At 32.0% G+C, this 14,750-nt stretch overlaps 2 protein-coding genes across 3 annotated transcripts; one reads left to right on the forward strand and one right to left on the reverse strand.

Annotated features, from left to right (window-relative positions):
- Window positions 1-409: 409 nt before the first annotated feature.
- On the forward strand, window positions 410-3,234 carry LOC104894683 (protein FAR1-RELATED SEQUENCE 5-like). Of its 2 annotated transcripts, XM_048645584.2 has the most exons (3): window positions 410-622; window positions 1,309-2,416; window positions 2,637-3,234. In XM_048645584.2, the coding sequence occupies exons 1-3, from the start codon at window positions 433-435 to the stop codon at window positions 2,923-2,925; spliced, it is 1,587 nt and encodes a 528-aa protein (XP_048501541.2). In that variant the 5' UTR covers window positions 410-432; the 3' UTR covers window positions 2,926-3,234. The 2 variants fall into 2 exon arrangements, with proteins under 2 accessions (XP_048501541.2, XP_057251009.1); XM_057395026.1 differs by lacking the exon at window positions 410-622 and having other exon boundaries at window positions 634-2,416.
- A 1,406-nt stretch (window positions 3,235-4,640) lies between these two features.
- Window positions 4,641-9,510, reverse strand: LOC125497561 (uncharacterized). Its single transcript, XM_048644824.2, has 9 exons — window positions 9,364-9,510; window positions 7,820-8,699; window positions 7,534-7,734; window positions 7,238-7,387; window positions 6,712-7,146; window positions 6,151-6,601; window positions 5,353-5,867; window positions 5,039-5,242; window positions 4,641-4,944 (listed from the first exon to the last, which is right to left on the reverse strand). The coding sequence occupies exons 1-6, from the start codon at window positions 9,399-9,401 to the stop codon at window positions 6,218-6,220; spliced, it is 2,088 nt and encodes a 695-aa protein (XP_048500781.1). The 5' UTR covers window positions 9,402-9,510; the 3' UTR covers window positions 4,641-4,944; window positions 5,039-5,242; window positions 5,353-5,867; window positions 6,151-6,217.
- Between the last annotated feature and the right edge of the window lie 5,240 nt (window positions 9,511-14,750).

The raw sequence follows: 14,750 nt of genomic DNA on the forward strand, positions 1-14,750 counted from the left end.
CTAGTAGTAGTGTGAAGAGAACACACCCTTAACAAATGAATCCAATATTAGAGCTAATGTACAAGATAAGGTAGATATATTTTGGTTTAACAAAAGTTGATTCAGGATAAATGATGTATATGAGATTTGATCCCAAATCTTGAGCACCATGCCATCTTCCAAAACTTAAACAATTAAATTGAACTAGTTGGCATCTTTACTAATATGCAAAAGAGGAGTCCACTCATGGTAATGCTCATGGTACACCCAGGTATTTTCGTAATTAATTGAAACTCTAAGGACACGCTGGTAATTTTGGGTAATATTTGTTATTTCACCTTCTTCCTTCCAACGCTTAGAAACAGAAAATTTCAGAGGAAACAACCCAACCTTCTACCTTCATTCATGGCGGATTTCGGTCAATCAGAGTTGCAAAGTTTTTTATTAAGAGCAATGAACTATATTAACAATGATTCAGAAGCAAATTTCGGTCATTTTTGCAAATCAACAATGGCGGATTCAACTCATTCGTGCGAATCATTAATGGCGGAATCAATTCAAACATGCGAATCAACAACAGAATTGCAAATTTCTTCATTCAGTGAAATGCTTACTGTTGGCATGCAATCAGAAACTAATTCAGGTAAATTTTTGCCCTAAATTTATCTAATTAGTAATGCAATTTTTTAATTTTGCCCTAAATATTTTTTGATTATTAATAGGCATGTTAATAATTACCCATCTTGCTCATTTAATTCACAAATAAGTATTTAATTTGAACAATGTCGAAATAGAATCAGCATTAATGTTAATCCTCATTGATTGAAAAACAAATTTTTTTGTTCATTTAATACCTATTCCCAGGTTACTGCCCATTAATTGCAGCAAAAAATTGATTGTTCATTTAATAGCAGTTGATTATTTACGAGTACAATTTTAAACCACAATGAGCATAAATTTAATGCTTATTAATCCAAAACCCGAAATTTTTTGTTCATTTCATACAACAATGAGCAAAAATTTACTGCTCATACCAATTGCTTAGACTCTTTGAATGTAGAATAAGCATGCTCATTATCATTCTTTGTTATATCATTATTTGCTCATTAATAACATAATGAATATTGATCATGAACATTGAATTGCTCATGAAAAACATAACAACAACTACTCATTTAAAAACTATACATTGTTTTATCATTTTAAAAATGTGCAGAAATATATTGTTCAAGTATGCTTTGCTCAAGTATAGTTGTTTTCTCATTGTGCTAAACTTTTCACAAAATTTCCTGCTCATTAGGCTGTTTTACTTGCGTTTCTTTTGCGTAGTTGACCCACCAAATGAAGATGACACTATTTGTTTACAAGAATCACAAGAATTTGAGCTATTGAGTAAAATTGTGAATACAGAGAAAAAGGCATATGAGCTCTATAATGAGTATGCTTTTAGAATTGGTTTTGGTGTTCGTGTTTCAAAGTTAAGAAAGCGACAAAATGGAGTAATAAAGGGTAGAGAATTCTGCTGCAATAAAGAAGGAAAAAAGCAAGAAAAATCTGATAAACAATATACAAAGCTTGACAGAAGAACTGGATGCAAGGCAATGGTTTATTTTGAGATAGATAAGAACAATCAATATGTTGTTGTACGACATAAAATGGAGCACAACCACACATTCTGTCCACGTGGCTTAGTGCATCACGTAAGATCTCAACGGAGTATAACGCAAGCTGAAGTGAACTATCTAGCTCACTTGAGGAGTAAAGGTGTAGGTGTAGCAAATGGGTACCGTTGTTTAAAGGCTGAAACAGGAAGCTCTCCTGCCCTTGGCTTTAACTTGCAAGACGCATATCAAGCCGTTTTAAATGAAAACAAAAAAAACTTTGATGGAAGTGATGCAAACACCTTGATAAATTATTTCAAGCAAAGAAAAGCAAATGAGGATGATTTCTATTATGATTATGAGATTGACACAGATAGGTCACTATGTAGCTTTTTTTGGAGGGATAAGACAATGAAAGCAGATTACATAGCCTTTGGTGATCTACTAGTATTTGACACAACATATAATACCAACAAGTATGGTCTTGTATGTGCTCCATTAGTTGGAATGAATTACCACACTCATAATTGCATGTTTGGATGTGGATTCCTCCTAAATGAGAGAATATCTTCTTTTGTATGGTTATTCACAACATTCTTGAAATCCATGGATAACATCCATCCAAAAACAGTCATGACAGATCAAGCTCTTGCAATGGCTTCAGCTATTTCTAGTACTTTCCCGGATGCAAAACATAGACTGTGTACATGGCATATAGGGGAAAATTCAAAGAAACACATCAGGCATTTAAGGGATATACCTGAATTCTTGGATGAGTACAAAATTATCATGAAGAAATGTCACACAGAAGAAGAATTCAACTACCATTGGAACAAGTAAGACTTCTACTTTTTGTAAATATTTTTCATTTGTATTATGTGTTGATCATGTACAGAACACTGCCATAATATGAATATCCATATGTGGATAAAAACACTTGTGCATTCTGCCCAATGAGTTCTACAAATTTCTTCAAAATGAGCATATATTCTGCCCAAGTTTGCTCAACATAAACTAATACGCATATATTCTGCCAAATTGTTGTATACATGGCAGGATGGTAACACAACATAATTGTGCAAACAATCCATGGCTCTTACAAATTTATAGTATAAAGGACAAATGGTGTCGTTGCTTTGGCAAAGACAAATTTTCCGGAGGTGTATTGTCTTCCCAAAGGAGTGAATCTACAAATCATTCCTTGTCAAGAAGACTAAACAAAAGCACATGTTTGTGTGACTTTTACAACGCATTTTGTGAAGTCATCGGTGAATGGAGAAGCAATGAGGAAAAGATAATGAAAGATGTTGGGAAGGTTATCCACAAATTGTTGTGCCCTATGTGAGTATTCTACACTATGCCTCTAGACATTATACTATTGAAGCCTATAAGGTTTTTCAAAAAGAATTCACAAAGGGAATGTCTTTTAGACACGAATTGCTATCACAAGATAATAATATCCTGATATTTCTAGTTCGGAAATCAAAAGAGGATATTTTTGGACATGTTGTGACTTACGATGAAATCAACAACAATGTTTGTTGCACTTGTAAAAGGTTTGAGGAAAAGGGCTTCTTATGTAGGCATATACTAAGGATTTATCATATGTACTCTGTTGAAACACTACCAACTGTCTTCATGTTGAACCGTTGGACAAGGAACTGCAAAACCAACAGATAAAGAAGCACCTTTGGTCAAAAAATTGGTGCTACAACAGGAGCAGTTTGGAGACTCCAAATGCCAAGAAAAGTTTCACAATTTTTATGTGCTAGTGATGAAAATTACCAATCTAGAGAAATCTGCAATGAGATGTTCGATAATGCAAGATTCGAGGTTGAAAAGCTGATTGGGAACATATACTTTTCAGATGAAGAAGAGCAAGAACTAACTTTACAAGATGAAGATATGATAGCCAACCCAAAAGGAAGAAGGGAGAAATACACAAGCAATGAAAGAGCCAAAAGCATTCTTGAAATTAAAACCACAACAGCTAGAAAGAGGAAGCAAACAACAAATAACAAAACAAATCAAAACAAGAAGCAAACAGAAGATGAAGACATCAATGGTGAACTCGGAATATTGCCATATTTTCCTGTAGATAACATAAACATCTAATACCTTATTTGATTTTTTGTTATTCTTTTTGGAATTTACTTGTTATGTTTAGGAATTTGATAAATTAATCTTACAGTGATTCAAAATATGTAAATGAACATGAAGAATTTTGCTCAATTGTTGCTTTGAATAAATCCTTGTCACTTACTTGTTGCAAAATTGATTCTCCAAAATTACTGTTCATTAGCATAAAATGAACAAATTTATATGTTCATTTGTCAAAATGTGCATTGTTATTTGATGATTTGATCATTATCTTTTTTAAATGTTTGCTCATTATCTTAAAATGAGCATATTTTATTTTGCTCATATGTGCACAAAAATATTATTCTTTGCTCAGATATAACAATTAAAGAAATTAAATTGAAATGAACAATATTTTAAGTTCATTTTGGAAAAATGTTCATTAGCATAAAATGAACAAATTTATATGTTCATTTGTCAAAATGTACATTGTTATTTGATGATTTGATCATTATCTTTTTTAAATGTTTGCTCATTATCTTAAAATGAGCATATTTTATTTTGCTCATATGTGCACAAAAATATTATTCTTTGCTCAGATATAACAACTAAAGAAATTAAATTAAAATGAACAATATTTTAAGTTCATTTTGGAAAAATGAGCATTAATATGTTGCACATTTGTAGAATATATGCTTTAATTGAGAAAAGAGCATATTAGATTTTGCTCATATGTACAAAAGATATAATTGTTTGCTCAAATAATAATAACTTAAGAAATTATATCAAAATGAACTATATTTTAAGTTCATTTGCAAAAATGAGCATTAGTGTATTGCACATTTATAAATTATATCCTTTAATTGAGAGAAGAGCATATTATATTTTGCTCATATGTCAAACATAATATATCTCAATTGAATATTTAGACAATTAGTTAATGAAAATGATAAGAATACTAATACCATTAGACACAAATGATAAGAAAACTAACAACATTATACTAAAATGAGCAAAATAGTATATTGTATAAGTTCAAAAATATATGCTCAAGCAAATATTTTCTTACAACACACACATAAAATGTATTCAAAACATTAGTACTAAGTAACTACAAAAACCAACTATATTCATTCATCCATAATAAGCAATAAAAGCCAAAAAACTATTGAGCTACTTAAACTTCTCTAAACTTCATCTTCTCAAACACTTCTTGAAGTTCATTTGCATCGTTTACAACAATCTCAACACAATATTTTTTACGGAGCTTGTTGAACACTTTCACCTGCAAATAAGTAGCACAATCTAGTGAGCTATATTATTATCAATAATTAGAGAGTAAAAATCAGTTTGTAAGCTACAAACAATACAATACTTACATCATGTTTTTTTAATCCACAATCAAACTTAATCCCCTTATAGCATTCCATATGCCTCATGACACATATACCACAGTTAATATGGTCATCACTTGTGCTCCAATCGAGATTTACAAAAGACACTTTCATATCACTTACATCCTTGGCCATGGTTAGACTTTGAACACTTTTGTACTGTTTTAGCAAGGATGAAAATGCAGATTTCTAAACAAAACAAAACACATGAAATGAATAACAATATTCAATCAAACAACCAAACAAAAGCAGCAAAATAAATGCACTTAATAATATAAAATACAAGGCAGAAAACATACAAGCTGGGCTGGAATCTTCTTGTAATATGTTGAATCAGAATTATAGTCCAGAACTTGCATTGCATCATTTCCAAAATTAAAACAAATCAGATAGTAGTGGCCATTTTGGAAAATTGGAAAGAAAAATAGTTGAATATCTTGTAGCTTAAAGATACTTGCATCGAACTCTTTCCTTGCAACTTCAACAAACATCTGATTCTTGGACTTGACATCCTCTTTTTTGTACTTTTGAATAATCTCCTGCATTGTATATCAAAACGATTTAGATGAAAATAAATAAGATCAAAAACAAATTACATAAGCTAGTATAAACACTTACACAACACTGAAGTTTGAAGAAGAACCGTGCTGGAGAGTTTTCTGATTTAAACTTCTCTTTATGGTTCAAAATGACACACCATGCATCAATCACAGAACTAGAAACAGGGTTACCAACTTGAAGTGTTTGGAGTTGTAACTTCATAACAACAGTTGGAGCATTATCGCCACCATGTTTGCATATAAAACATTTGTCACTATAGTTTACAAAAGAACAAAACTTATAAATATGATTACAAAGAGACACCAACTGAACTAAGCTCATAAATATATCGCATCAAGTTAGTATATATAGAAAAGGTAAGAGGATAACATTTTCTTTTTTGACTGCATAAAAGTTTTGAGTTTCTAAACTAATATCAGATGAGAACATGGCATGTCTTAGGCATATGTATAATTACAATATAAATATGTTCAGTTTCAATTGAGTTGAAAAAACTAAAATGAAATAAACATAAGTTCAAAACATTTAAAACTTACAATCTCATATCAGTTGAGTTGAAAACCCACTCCAAAATGGTTTTCTGTTTTGCTGTCAATGGAGTAGTTATATCAACAACTCGATTTTTATATGGAGAGCAATCAAGCTTTTCGAAGCTTTCACATCCCGTCTCTCCACCTTGCGCTTCTTTGAAGGCACTGACTTTGAACTAGAAGCTCCACCTTTCCTTTTCAGCACAGTTTGAACAATCTTTGACAGTTTTTGAGCACTATTCTTTGCTATGGTCGATGTTTTACGCTTCCCTGTTGTAATGTCTTTGTTAAAATCCTCAGCTTGCACTCCAACCTTCCTTGCAGAACTCCTTCTTAAAACTTCTTTTCCTTGCACAACCTTATTACCTCCTGAACTCCTTGTCGTTGATTTAATCCTAATTCTAACTTTAGATACATTCTTCCTCCCCTCATCCGCAACAACATTGTTAACTACTTCCTTCAATTTTTATCAATGAACAAAAACAAAAACAACTAAAGTCAGATCATAAATAATTTAAAAAACATTAAGTAAAACATTGCAAAAACTAGAATATTAAAAGTTATTACCTCAGTTTTAGTGGCTGTTGGGGTTGTATCCGGAATTTGTTGAGCAGCAAAAACACTTTCCTTTGCTATTGCATTAATCTGCGAAAGTGGTGATTCAAATAAATTGAATGAAGGACCATCAGCACTAATGCACTTAGGAGGAACAACTTTCGGTAATTGGGCAGCAATAACTTGCTCAATTGCTTCATCAATGGCTTGCAAAACTACTGGATCCTTCCAATAATCTTCATCTTGACTAAATGAGTGACCTCCAACATCCTGGTTCTCAATTATTGGCTCACTGTAGCTAGTACATAGTACAGAGGCTGCTTGTTGCAAATTTCGGATCGAATCATTGTTCGGAAACTTCAACATCACAATCTTGGATTTCTCTTGAAAATTCACCATAGCATGAGCAAGTTCTTTGGCAGCACTAGCTAACTCCATAATGCAATCCTAACATCATGAACCAAACAATAAAAACATACATACTTAACAAATTAAAAAACAATATGCAAAATTTATAAACACATAAGCATCACTATACCTTTCTGAAATCATATTTAGTTTGTGGACCATGAACCTTCTCTCTTGAATGCGCTTGTTCATTCTTTGACAGTCCATCCACAACTGTTGAAGGTGGCTTCTCAGCATTCACCTTAGTAGATGTTTCAACATTAGCCTTCGAACACTCGCCCTAAAAATGATTGACAATACAAAATAAACACAAGCTTTAATAAATAAAATAACAACCCAGCATAACATAATATATTCTCTGAATAAAAATATGAGAAGAACTTGGCTCATTTACAAAAAATATAAAACACTCAATACAGGACATACTTGCTCATTCACATTAACTGGTTGTTCATTTCCTGCTGACTCTTTCTTAGGATTAGTCACAGCCCTACCCAATACAAGTCTGCCTTTAGAAATCTCTAACTTCTCTCTTGAAACAAGCATGCTAGAAGTCCATGATTTCAATACAGGACACTCATGTACCACACGAACATCTTCAATAGCAACTTTATCAACATAAAAAATCTGAACTCAAAACACAAAATTATCAGAACGAAACTTGGACACAAAATCTAAAATTTACTTCGCAAGAAAACATATATTTACTTACCATGAGAAAGAAAATTGATCCAGGAAAAAATCTATTCGGCTTCGCTTGCCAATACTTCTTAGCTTCAACTAAACTCTTCAAAATATAGTTGCACCAATTAAGCTTCTTAATATGGTCTACATTCCTCAGATATCTCAAAATCCAATGATTTACATTCTTGTTCTGGGTCCCAGACATCAAAACAGTACAACACAGTACAACAAAGTTCCTTTTAAACATAGCACTTGCACCTTTTGTATTCTTCAAGAATGTAGCTAAATCTCCAACTGACACACACAAAGTATTTAATGGAAACTGCTTCTTCCAAGAATCCAACAAATCTACATCTTTATCTTCAAAAGAAAGATCAATCTCTTCTTCTCCTATAGGCAGCCCCAAAACATCATGAACATCCTGTTCAGTTATAACCAAAGACTTCTCACCAGGAATATTCAATGAACAAGTATTTGCATCAAAATGATAAACTAGCCAATAAGCCAAATGAAGTGGCATTTTTTGCACATCTAAAAATTCCAAAGAACCAAACCCAATTGAACTGATTTCCTTTTTCTGTTGTTTGCTAAAACACTTCTTCATCAAACGTGTTATGGCAGCAGGAGACATCCTTGACATCAATGAAGGGCACACAAATACATTAGCATTCCTAACACCACCATCTCCACCAATTACATGCTCATCCTTAACTACAACCTCTGTTTTCGCAGAATGATCTACATTCACCGACTGCCCCGCAGGAACCTCCACAATCTCCACCCTGCCTACATTACTATCCTGCTGTGTATCCTCATTTATAACATTCCTAACCACCCCCAATGTAGGTTCTGCAGCATGTTTGATAGGTACAGACTCATCTAGCTCTACATTCTGTAAATCTGATTCACTGTCACAGAACAAATGAACATATCATAGTTAACTTCAATATTTAAACTGATCATAGTTACAAAAAATAATAATGAGCATATAATTTGTACTAATTCTAAATGAACACATAACAATTATAGAAGGATTCATAATTATAAACAACATATACGAAGAAATGAACACAGATTCTAAATGAACACATAACAATTATAAACAACAAAATAATCTACAATTATTCTAAATGAACACATATACGAAAATGAACACAGATTCTAAATGAACACATAACAATTGTAGAAGGATTCAAAATTATAACAACTACATATAAGAAGAATCAATTAAAAAATGAGCAAAATAACAACCTAGGTTTTACAAATTTGAATTAAATATCATGATAAACAAATAAAATCACAAAACTACAAAATTATAAACAACAAACCAAGAAACTAATAAGCACATTCTCATTTTCCATCATTCTAAACCACAAACTAATCTACAATTATTCTAATTGAACACAGATTCTTGACTCATTTGAAAATCAAACTTCATAATTCTAGCAGAAGAAATTAACTCATTTCGATAAAAGCAACAAATACCTAAAAATTAACAAAAAAACCTAATATGGCCAAAATTCAAAAAAACAGAGAGCTCGCAAGATCAAAACCTAAATTATAAAATTATACCTTTGCATTGAAGTTTCTAAACCGAGATATTCAGACATTTGAGTATTATCGCCGTATTTTTCGAGGAATTTGTCGCAGTAAAATCCTATTGCTGTTTGAAGTGTGAAAGGCACTTCAAAATGATCACCACAATCTTCAGAAATCTAACAAAATAATGTGAAATTCAAGCAAAAAAATGAAAAGAGCTTGAAAATGAGCATCAACAGCAGCTTGCAAGAAGCTCGAACCAAGTAAAAATGGCGGCTAAAGAGTGTCAGAGAGAAAAATGAAGAAGAGAGAGACATAGTGACAGAGGAGAGAGAACGTAAAGAAAAAGAGGAAAGAGAAACGTAAAGAAAAAGAGGAGAGAGAAATCAGACATATTAATATCTACCTGCTGCGTGTAATTAAGTTGCAGTAAATTACCAAAATGTCCCTGGGTGTACCATGCTCATGGTACACCCAGGTCTACTATAAATATTCTCACAAAAGAGGTGTTTTTTTTATTGTGTTAGCCATGCTTTTACTCGTGAAAGAGAAATTATTGTTTACGGATAGGTCTTTGAAAAAAGGCGTCACAACTAAGACATTATTACTATAGTTATCTCTATTATATAAGGGAAGGGGGGAGCAATGGTGTTCTCTTTTGAAATGCCTATTTTGCCCCCCTTTCCATTCTAAATTACAAATTCACTTACAAATCAAAGGAGGCTTCAAACAAAAATACCAAAAATATAATTATAACAATCACTCACAAGTCAACTATAATCACAAAATTGCAAAATTTACGTTATGCAAATCACTAAAATGAGAAAACTTTATAAAAACTTAAAAATTCACTTACAAACTACAACCTATGAAAAAATTGACTTGAAATCAAAGTGTCCACTTTCTTTACAATGTATGAAGTACTGTACTTAATTCAAAAATCAACTAAAAAAATTTATAATATTAGAAATCATAAATAAATTCAATAAAATTTCTATTTTGTTCATAGAATTTAACTTTGAAAAGTAAAAAAAAAAACAAAAAGAATGGTGAGAGACTTAAGTGCCAGAAACTAAACCAATCAAATTTTACAACTAAAAACAATTATACTTTGTATGTCTAATGTTCAAATTTTGACTCTTATGCCTAAGAAAATCGAGTTTCTGTTTCAAAAAAAATTCCAGCACGCATCGCGTGCAAAAAATTCTAGTATACTTATATAGCTTCCAAAATGTGTCCAACTTCATTAAAAATGGCTATTGATAAGAGACAGCTAGTTTTCCATAATTCATATTATCTGACTTGTAATAATACACTGTTCTTTCGTTATCTTTTTACCTATCTCTCGTCGGCTTTTGTCTTATGTTAACGTGATTCATGCCCATACTAAAATTGATCAAGAGCATGTCTTTATACACTCAACAGTCGGGAGCAATTTTTGCTAGCATAAAATGATGTAAACGTCATGCATAGTATATATGTCTGGCGTTATATTGTCCATACTCCATTACTCCCATTAATATGCAAGTGATAATTATAAAATTTTTCTTTTCTTTTACCGTACAGCATATTTCAAATTTGATAGAGTTCTTCCATCTTCATTTGGGCTCCAGATTTTTCTAACACTTACCAAACTTGTTTGATTTTCCACAGGTATATGGGGAGTTAGGCTAGACTATACAAATACATATAATCCCTTCCCTAAAGCTTTCAATGAGAATTGAATATTGAAAACATTTTGGGTATATAATAATTTACACCACAACTTATTATATAATAAAATCTCACATGTGCAAACTAATTAATATAACTATTTCACGTGATTATAAAACTCTTTCATGTCATTATCGGAGTGTTTCATTTTGGAACTATTTAAAATCATTTTTAAAAAATATTTTATGTCATTTATAAAACTCTTACACATCATTTTTATCGACATGTCTCATATCATTTTGGAACTCTTTCATCTCTTATTTTCGATATGTTTTATGTCATATATATGTATATATATAGAGGAATGCTCTTGTGAGAACACCAATTTATATATGAAAATAGATCAGAACCATTGGATGCTTTAGATCCAAGGGTTGGGGTTTTTCTCCAATAAGCGATCCAATTGTCTCATTCCTCTTTATATCGGAAACATCACCGGTGTTTGGCGCTTGGTGGCCTCTTTGATTTTGCCAGCGACTTTATCCGGCTTAGACTTTGCCGGAAACATCGCCGAAAATTGGAAGCAATCTCGTTAAACATTACCTAAAATTAGAAACAATCTCACATAAGTATTTGACTATTTTAATGGATTTAAGTGTTGATTCGATTTTGTTGTTTGATTTTAATGGAGTTTTCTTCAAAGTTTGTGATTTTGGTATTGATCGAAATATATTAGAATTGATTATGTTTGGTATGGAATTCTTGTGGCATTGATTGAAATTTTGGTATTCCACATTATTATCGTTTAGATTATAGTCACATTATCACCATATATGATCAATGTATGCATAATTTATATCATGTTCTAAATTAATATATGTCATGTTCTAAAATAATGTATATCATATTCTAAAATAATGAGCAACATGTTCTAAAACAATGTAAATCATGTTCTAAAACGATGTACATCATAATCTAAAATGATGTACATCATTTTCTAAAACAATGTATATCATGTTCTGACCTACATCTATTCTCACATATGATATATGTTAGAAAAACTCATTCTCACCAGACTTCAACTATATATATATATATATATAATATATAATATATATATATATATATATATATATATTATATATATATATATATATATATATATATATATTGAATTTACGCGCTATAACTCTTATGAATAAGTGATGTAACTCTAATAAAAAAGTGATGTAACTCCAAAAAAAAAAAGAATATTAGAAAAAAAAATTCAATTTTTTTTTTGGCTCAAATTTTTTAGGGGGCTGGGGTATAACTCTAATCAACAAGTGTTGTAACTCTAATCCAATCGTGTGGTTGAGATTCATTGTCATTTCTCATGTAAGAGCATTCTCATGTGATCTTGCCACTCTAATCCAATCGTTTTTTCTCATGTAAGGTTGGGCTCTAATGAGAACACTCTTATGGTGAGAACCACTTAAAATAAGAAAAACGTAAAATGAGCATAAAAAATTGAAATGAGAAAAAACGTAAAATGAGCAAAAATATTGCGAAATGAATATCAAAACGTCAATTGAGCAAAAATTATAAAATAAGAAAAACATAAAATGAACAAAACTATTGTGAAATGAGCAAAAACTTCGTAAGATGAAAAAATATGGATAGTTCTCACCATAAGGCTGGTTTGTAATATATATATATATATATACATATCATGACAAAAAATTATTAGTAACTTCAATATAATAAAACATAATTATTCAAGGATACTCATAATTATACCTATGCAGTTTAGATTGAAGAGCATAACAACTTTCAGGCGAAGCAATCGTGGAACTAGAAATATAGTATGATCAGTATTTGGAATTGATTTGAAAGGTTGAAGTATTTTAAGATTCATAATAGTATTCAGAAGTATTCGTAAGGATTTTTTGTTCATAAAATAAAATTGAAAGTCGTATTTGATTCGGAAAAATCAGTCCGTATTTATCGGCAAAAGGAAACCTACGCTAGGCGCAGGACTACATGGCAAGCGCAATGACACGCGTCAAGCTAGCGCAAATTGGCGCGCCTGACATGGTTTGTCTAATTAAAAGTTTACACGTGTAAACGCGTTTATAAAAGATAAAAAAGTAGCTAGCGTCTCACTGATATGTCACATTTATATATAGTTTTTAGATGCATTTTGATTGCATTTAGAACTCCTTTTTGGAGCATTTAGGTGCATAATGGAATGAATTACGTAAGTTGTGCTCTACTACTCCCCGTTTGCGTGTTTTGATCATTTTCAGGTTACTTTGATGCAAATTGATTATGATTACCTAAGATCAAGCCTATTAATCATTGAAGATGAAGATATATTGCTCAAGGATCACAATGCATCATTCGGGACAATTTCGAGTTAGAATGAAGCAAAGAGTTGGTGAAAGAAGTGTCAAAACTGACACCTGTTCACTATTTTGACCATAACTTTTGATATACAATTGATAATCACGAAACTAATTGGGTGGGAAACTAGCCTTCAAGGGCTTTCAAATGATAGGTCACACGCCCCAATACGACATCTGGATTGAGAGATACAACTTTCACAAGTTGACACAAAATTACTGTGTCTCCGCCAGGGCGAAATTATTTTTTCACCAAAATTCAAGGAATGTTTGAACGGTCAACCGGGCGACCAAATGGGAAAATTTGCTTACGCGCCCGACCGGGCGGGTTCGCCCCGTCGACTGGGCGGATTTGGTCCTTTGTCGTAATATGCTGATCACCGTCGCCCGACCGGGCGGTTTCTCGAGACTCATTTTTTCGGGTTTTTTAGCCGGTTTTGTAAGAAGTATAAATAGGTTTTTGATATTTTCGAGGAGACCATCTCGATATAGACGTTTTTAGGGCCAAAACACTTAGTTTATTCTCTCTAGTTTTGTTGAACTTTTACATTGAAAGATTATATAGATCGTCGATTTCCTTTTCATGTTCTTCAATCATTTGGTATTCTTCTTACTTATTTAATTTATGAATTCTTTTACTTTGATATTTTATTGAGTTCTTATATAATGAGTGAGTAGTCTATTTCTAGGGTTTAGAGAGGAAGCCATGTTTATACCTTTTTATTGTGGTTTGATGTTCTTCAATAATTGGATTGAATTAGAATAATTCCTATTGATTTGTTATACTTGTTTAATTCATGTAATTGCGCAATATCATGAGTTATGTTTAGCTAATAAGAATTAGAATCGAAAGATCATATTCATTAGAGGCTTGTTACAATAGGTAGATTTGATTATGTTGAGCGACCGTACTGGCATATGTTAATCTAGGAGTTGTTAATGACCAAGGATTAACGAAATACTTCATTTATTCGAACCTCAATCCAAGTGTTGTTGAACTATATTATATTGATTAAACTGGTATAAGCATGGTGGACCGATCGATTGCCCTAGGTTTTTAATTATTTGATAAAATTCCTTTCTGCGTTCTAGTTTACTCTAGCTTAGTTATTAATTACTCAATCATTTCCTCTCTTGAAGTAGTTAGATAATTGAACATAAATCTTTAGAACTCCTCTCCCCGTGGATCGACCCGTATTTGCCAGTTTCTGCCAAACAGACACCGTGCACTTGCGGTATATTTTTAAAACACATCACTCACACAGGACTTGCGTCAGACGCAAGACTCTATGTGGGTCACAAGTACACATGTCAGACGCTCATTGGCGTGCCTGCCACGATCTGGCCAATCTGTTGGACGCTCGTGGCACGCTGAGGGCAGCC

Source organism: Beta vulgaris, chromosome 5, assembly GCF_026745355.1.
Source record: "Beta vulgaris subsp. vulgaris cultivar EL10 chromosome 5, EL10.2, whole genome shotgun sequence".
In the NCBI taxonomy this organism is placed as follows: Eukaryota; Viridiplantae; Streptophyta; class Magnoliopsida; order Caryophyllales; family Amaranthaceae; genus Beta; species Beta vulgaris.

Coding starts and splice junctions, on each gene's coding strand:
- LOC104894683 (XM_057395026.1), top strand. CDS start 1,110: ATGAACATTGAATTGCTCATGAAAAACATAACAACAACTACTCATTTA. Junction 2,417..2,636: donor TTCAACTACCATTGGAACAA/GTAAGACTTCTA, acceptor TATACATGGCAG/GATGGTAACACAACATAATT.
- LOC125497561 (XM_048644824.2), bottom strand. CDS start 9,401: ATGTCTGAATATCTCGGTTTAGAAACTTCAATGCAAAG. Junction 7,735..7,819: donor GATCAATTTTCTTTCTCATG/GTAAGTAAATAT, acceptor TTTTGAGTTCAG/ATTTTTTATGTTGATAAAGT. Junction 7,388..7,533: donor CAGTTAATGTGAATGAGCAA/GTATGTCCTGTA, acceptor AATCATTTTTAG/GGCGAGTGTTCGAAGGCTAA.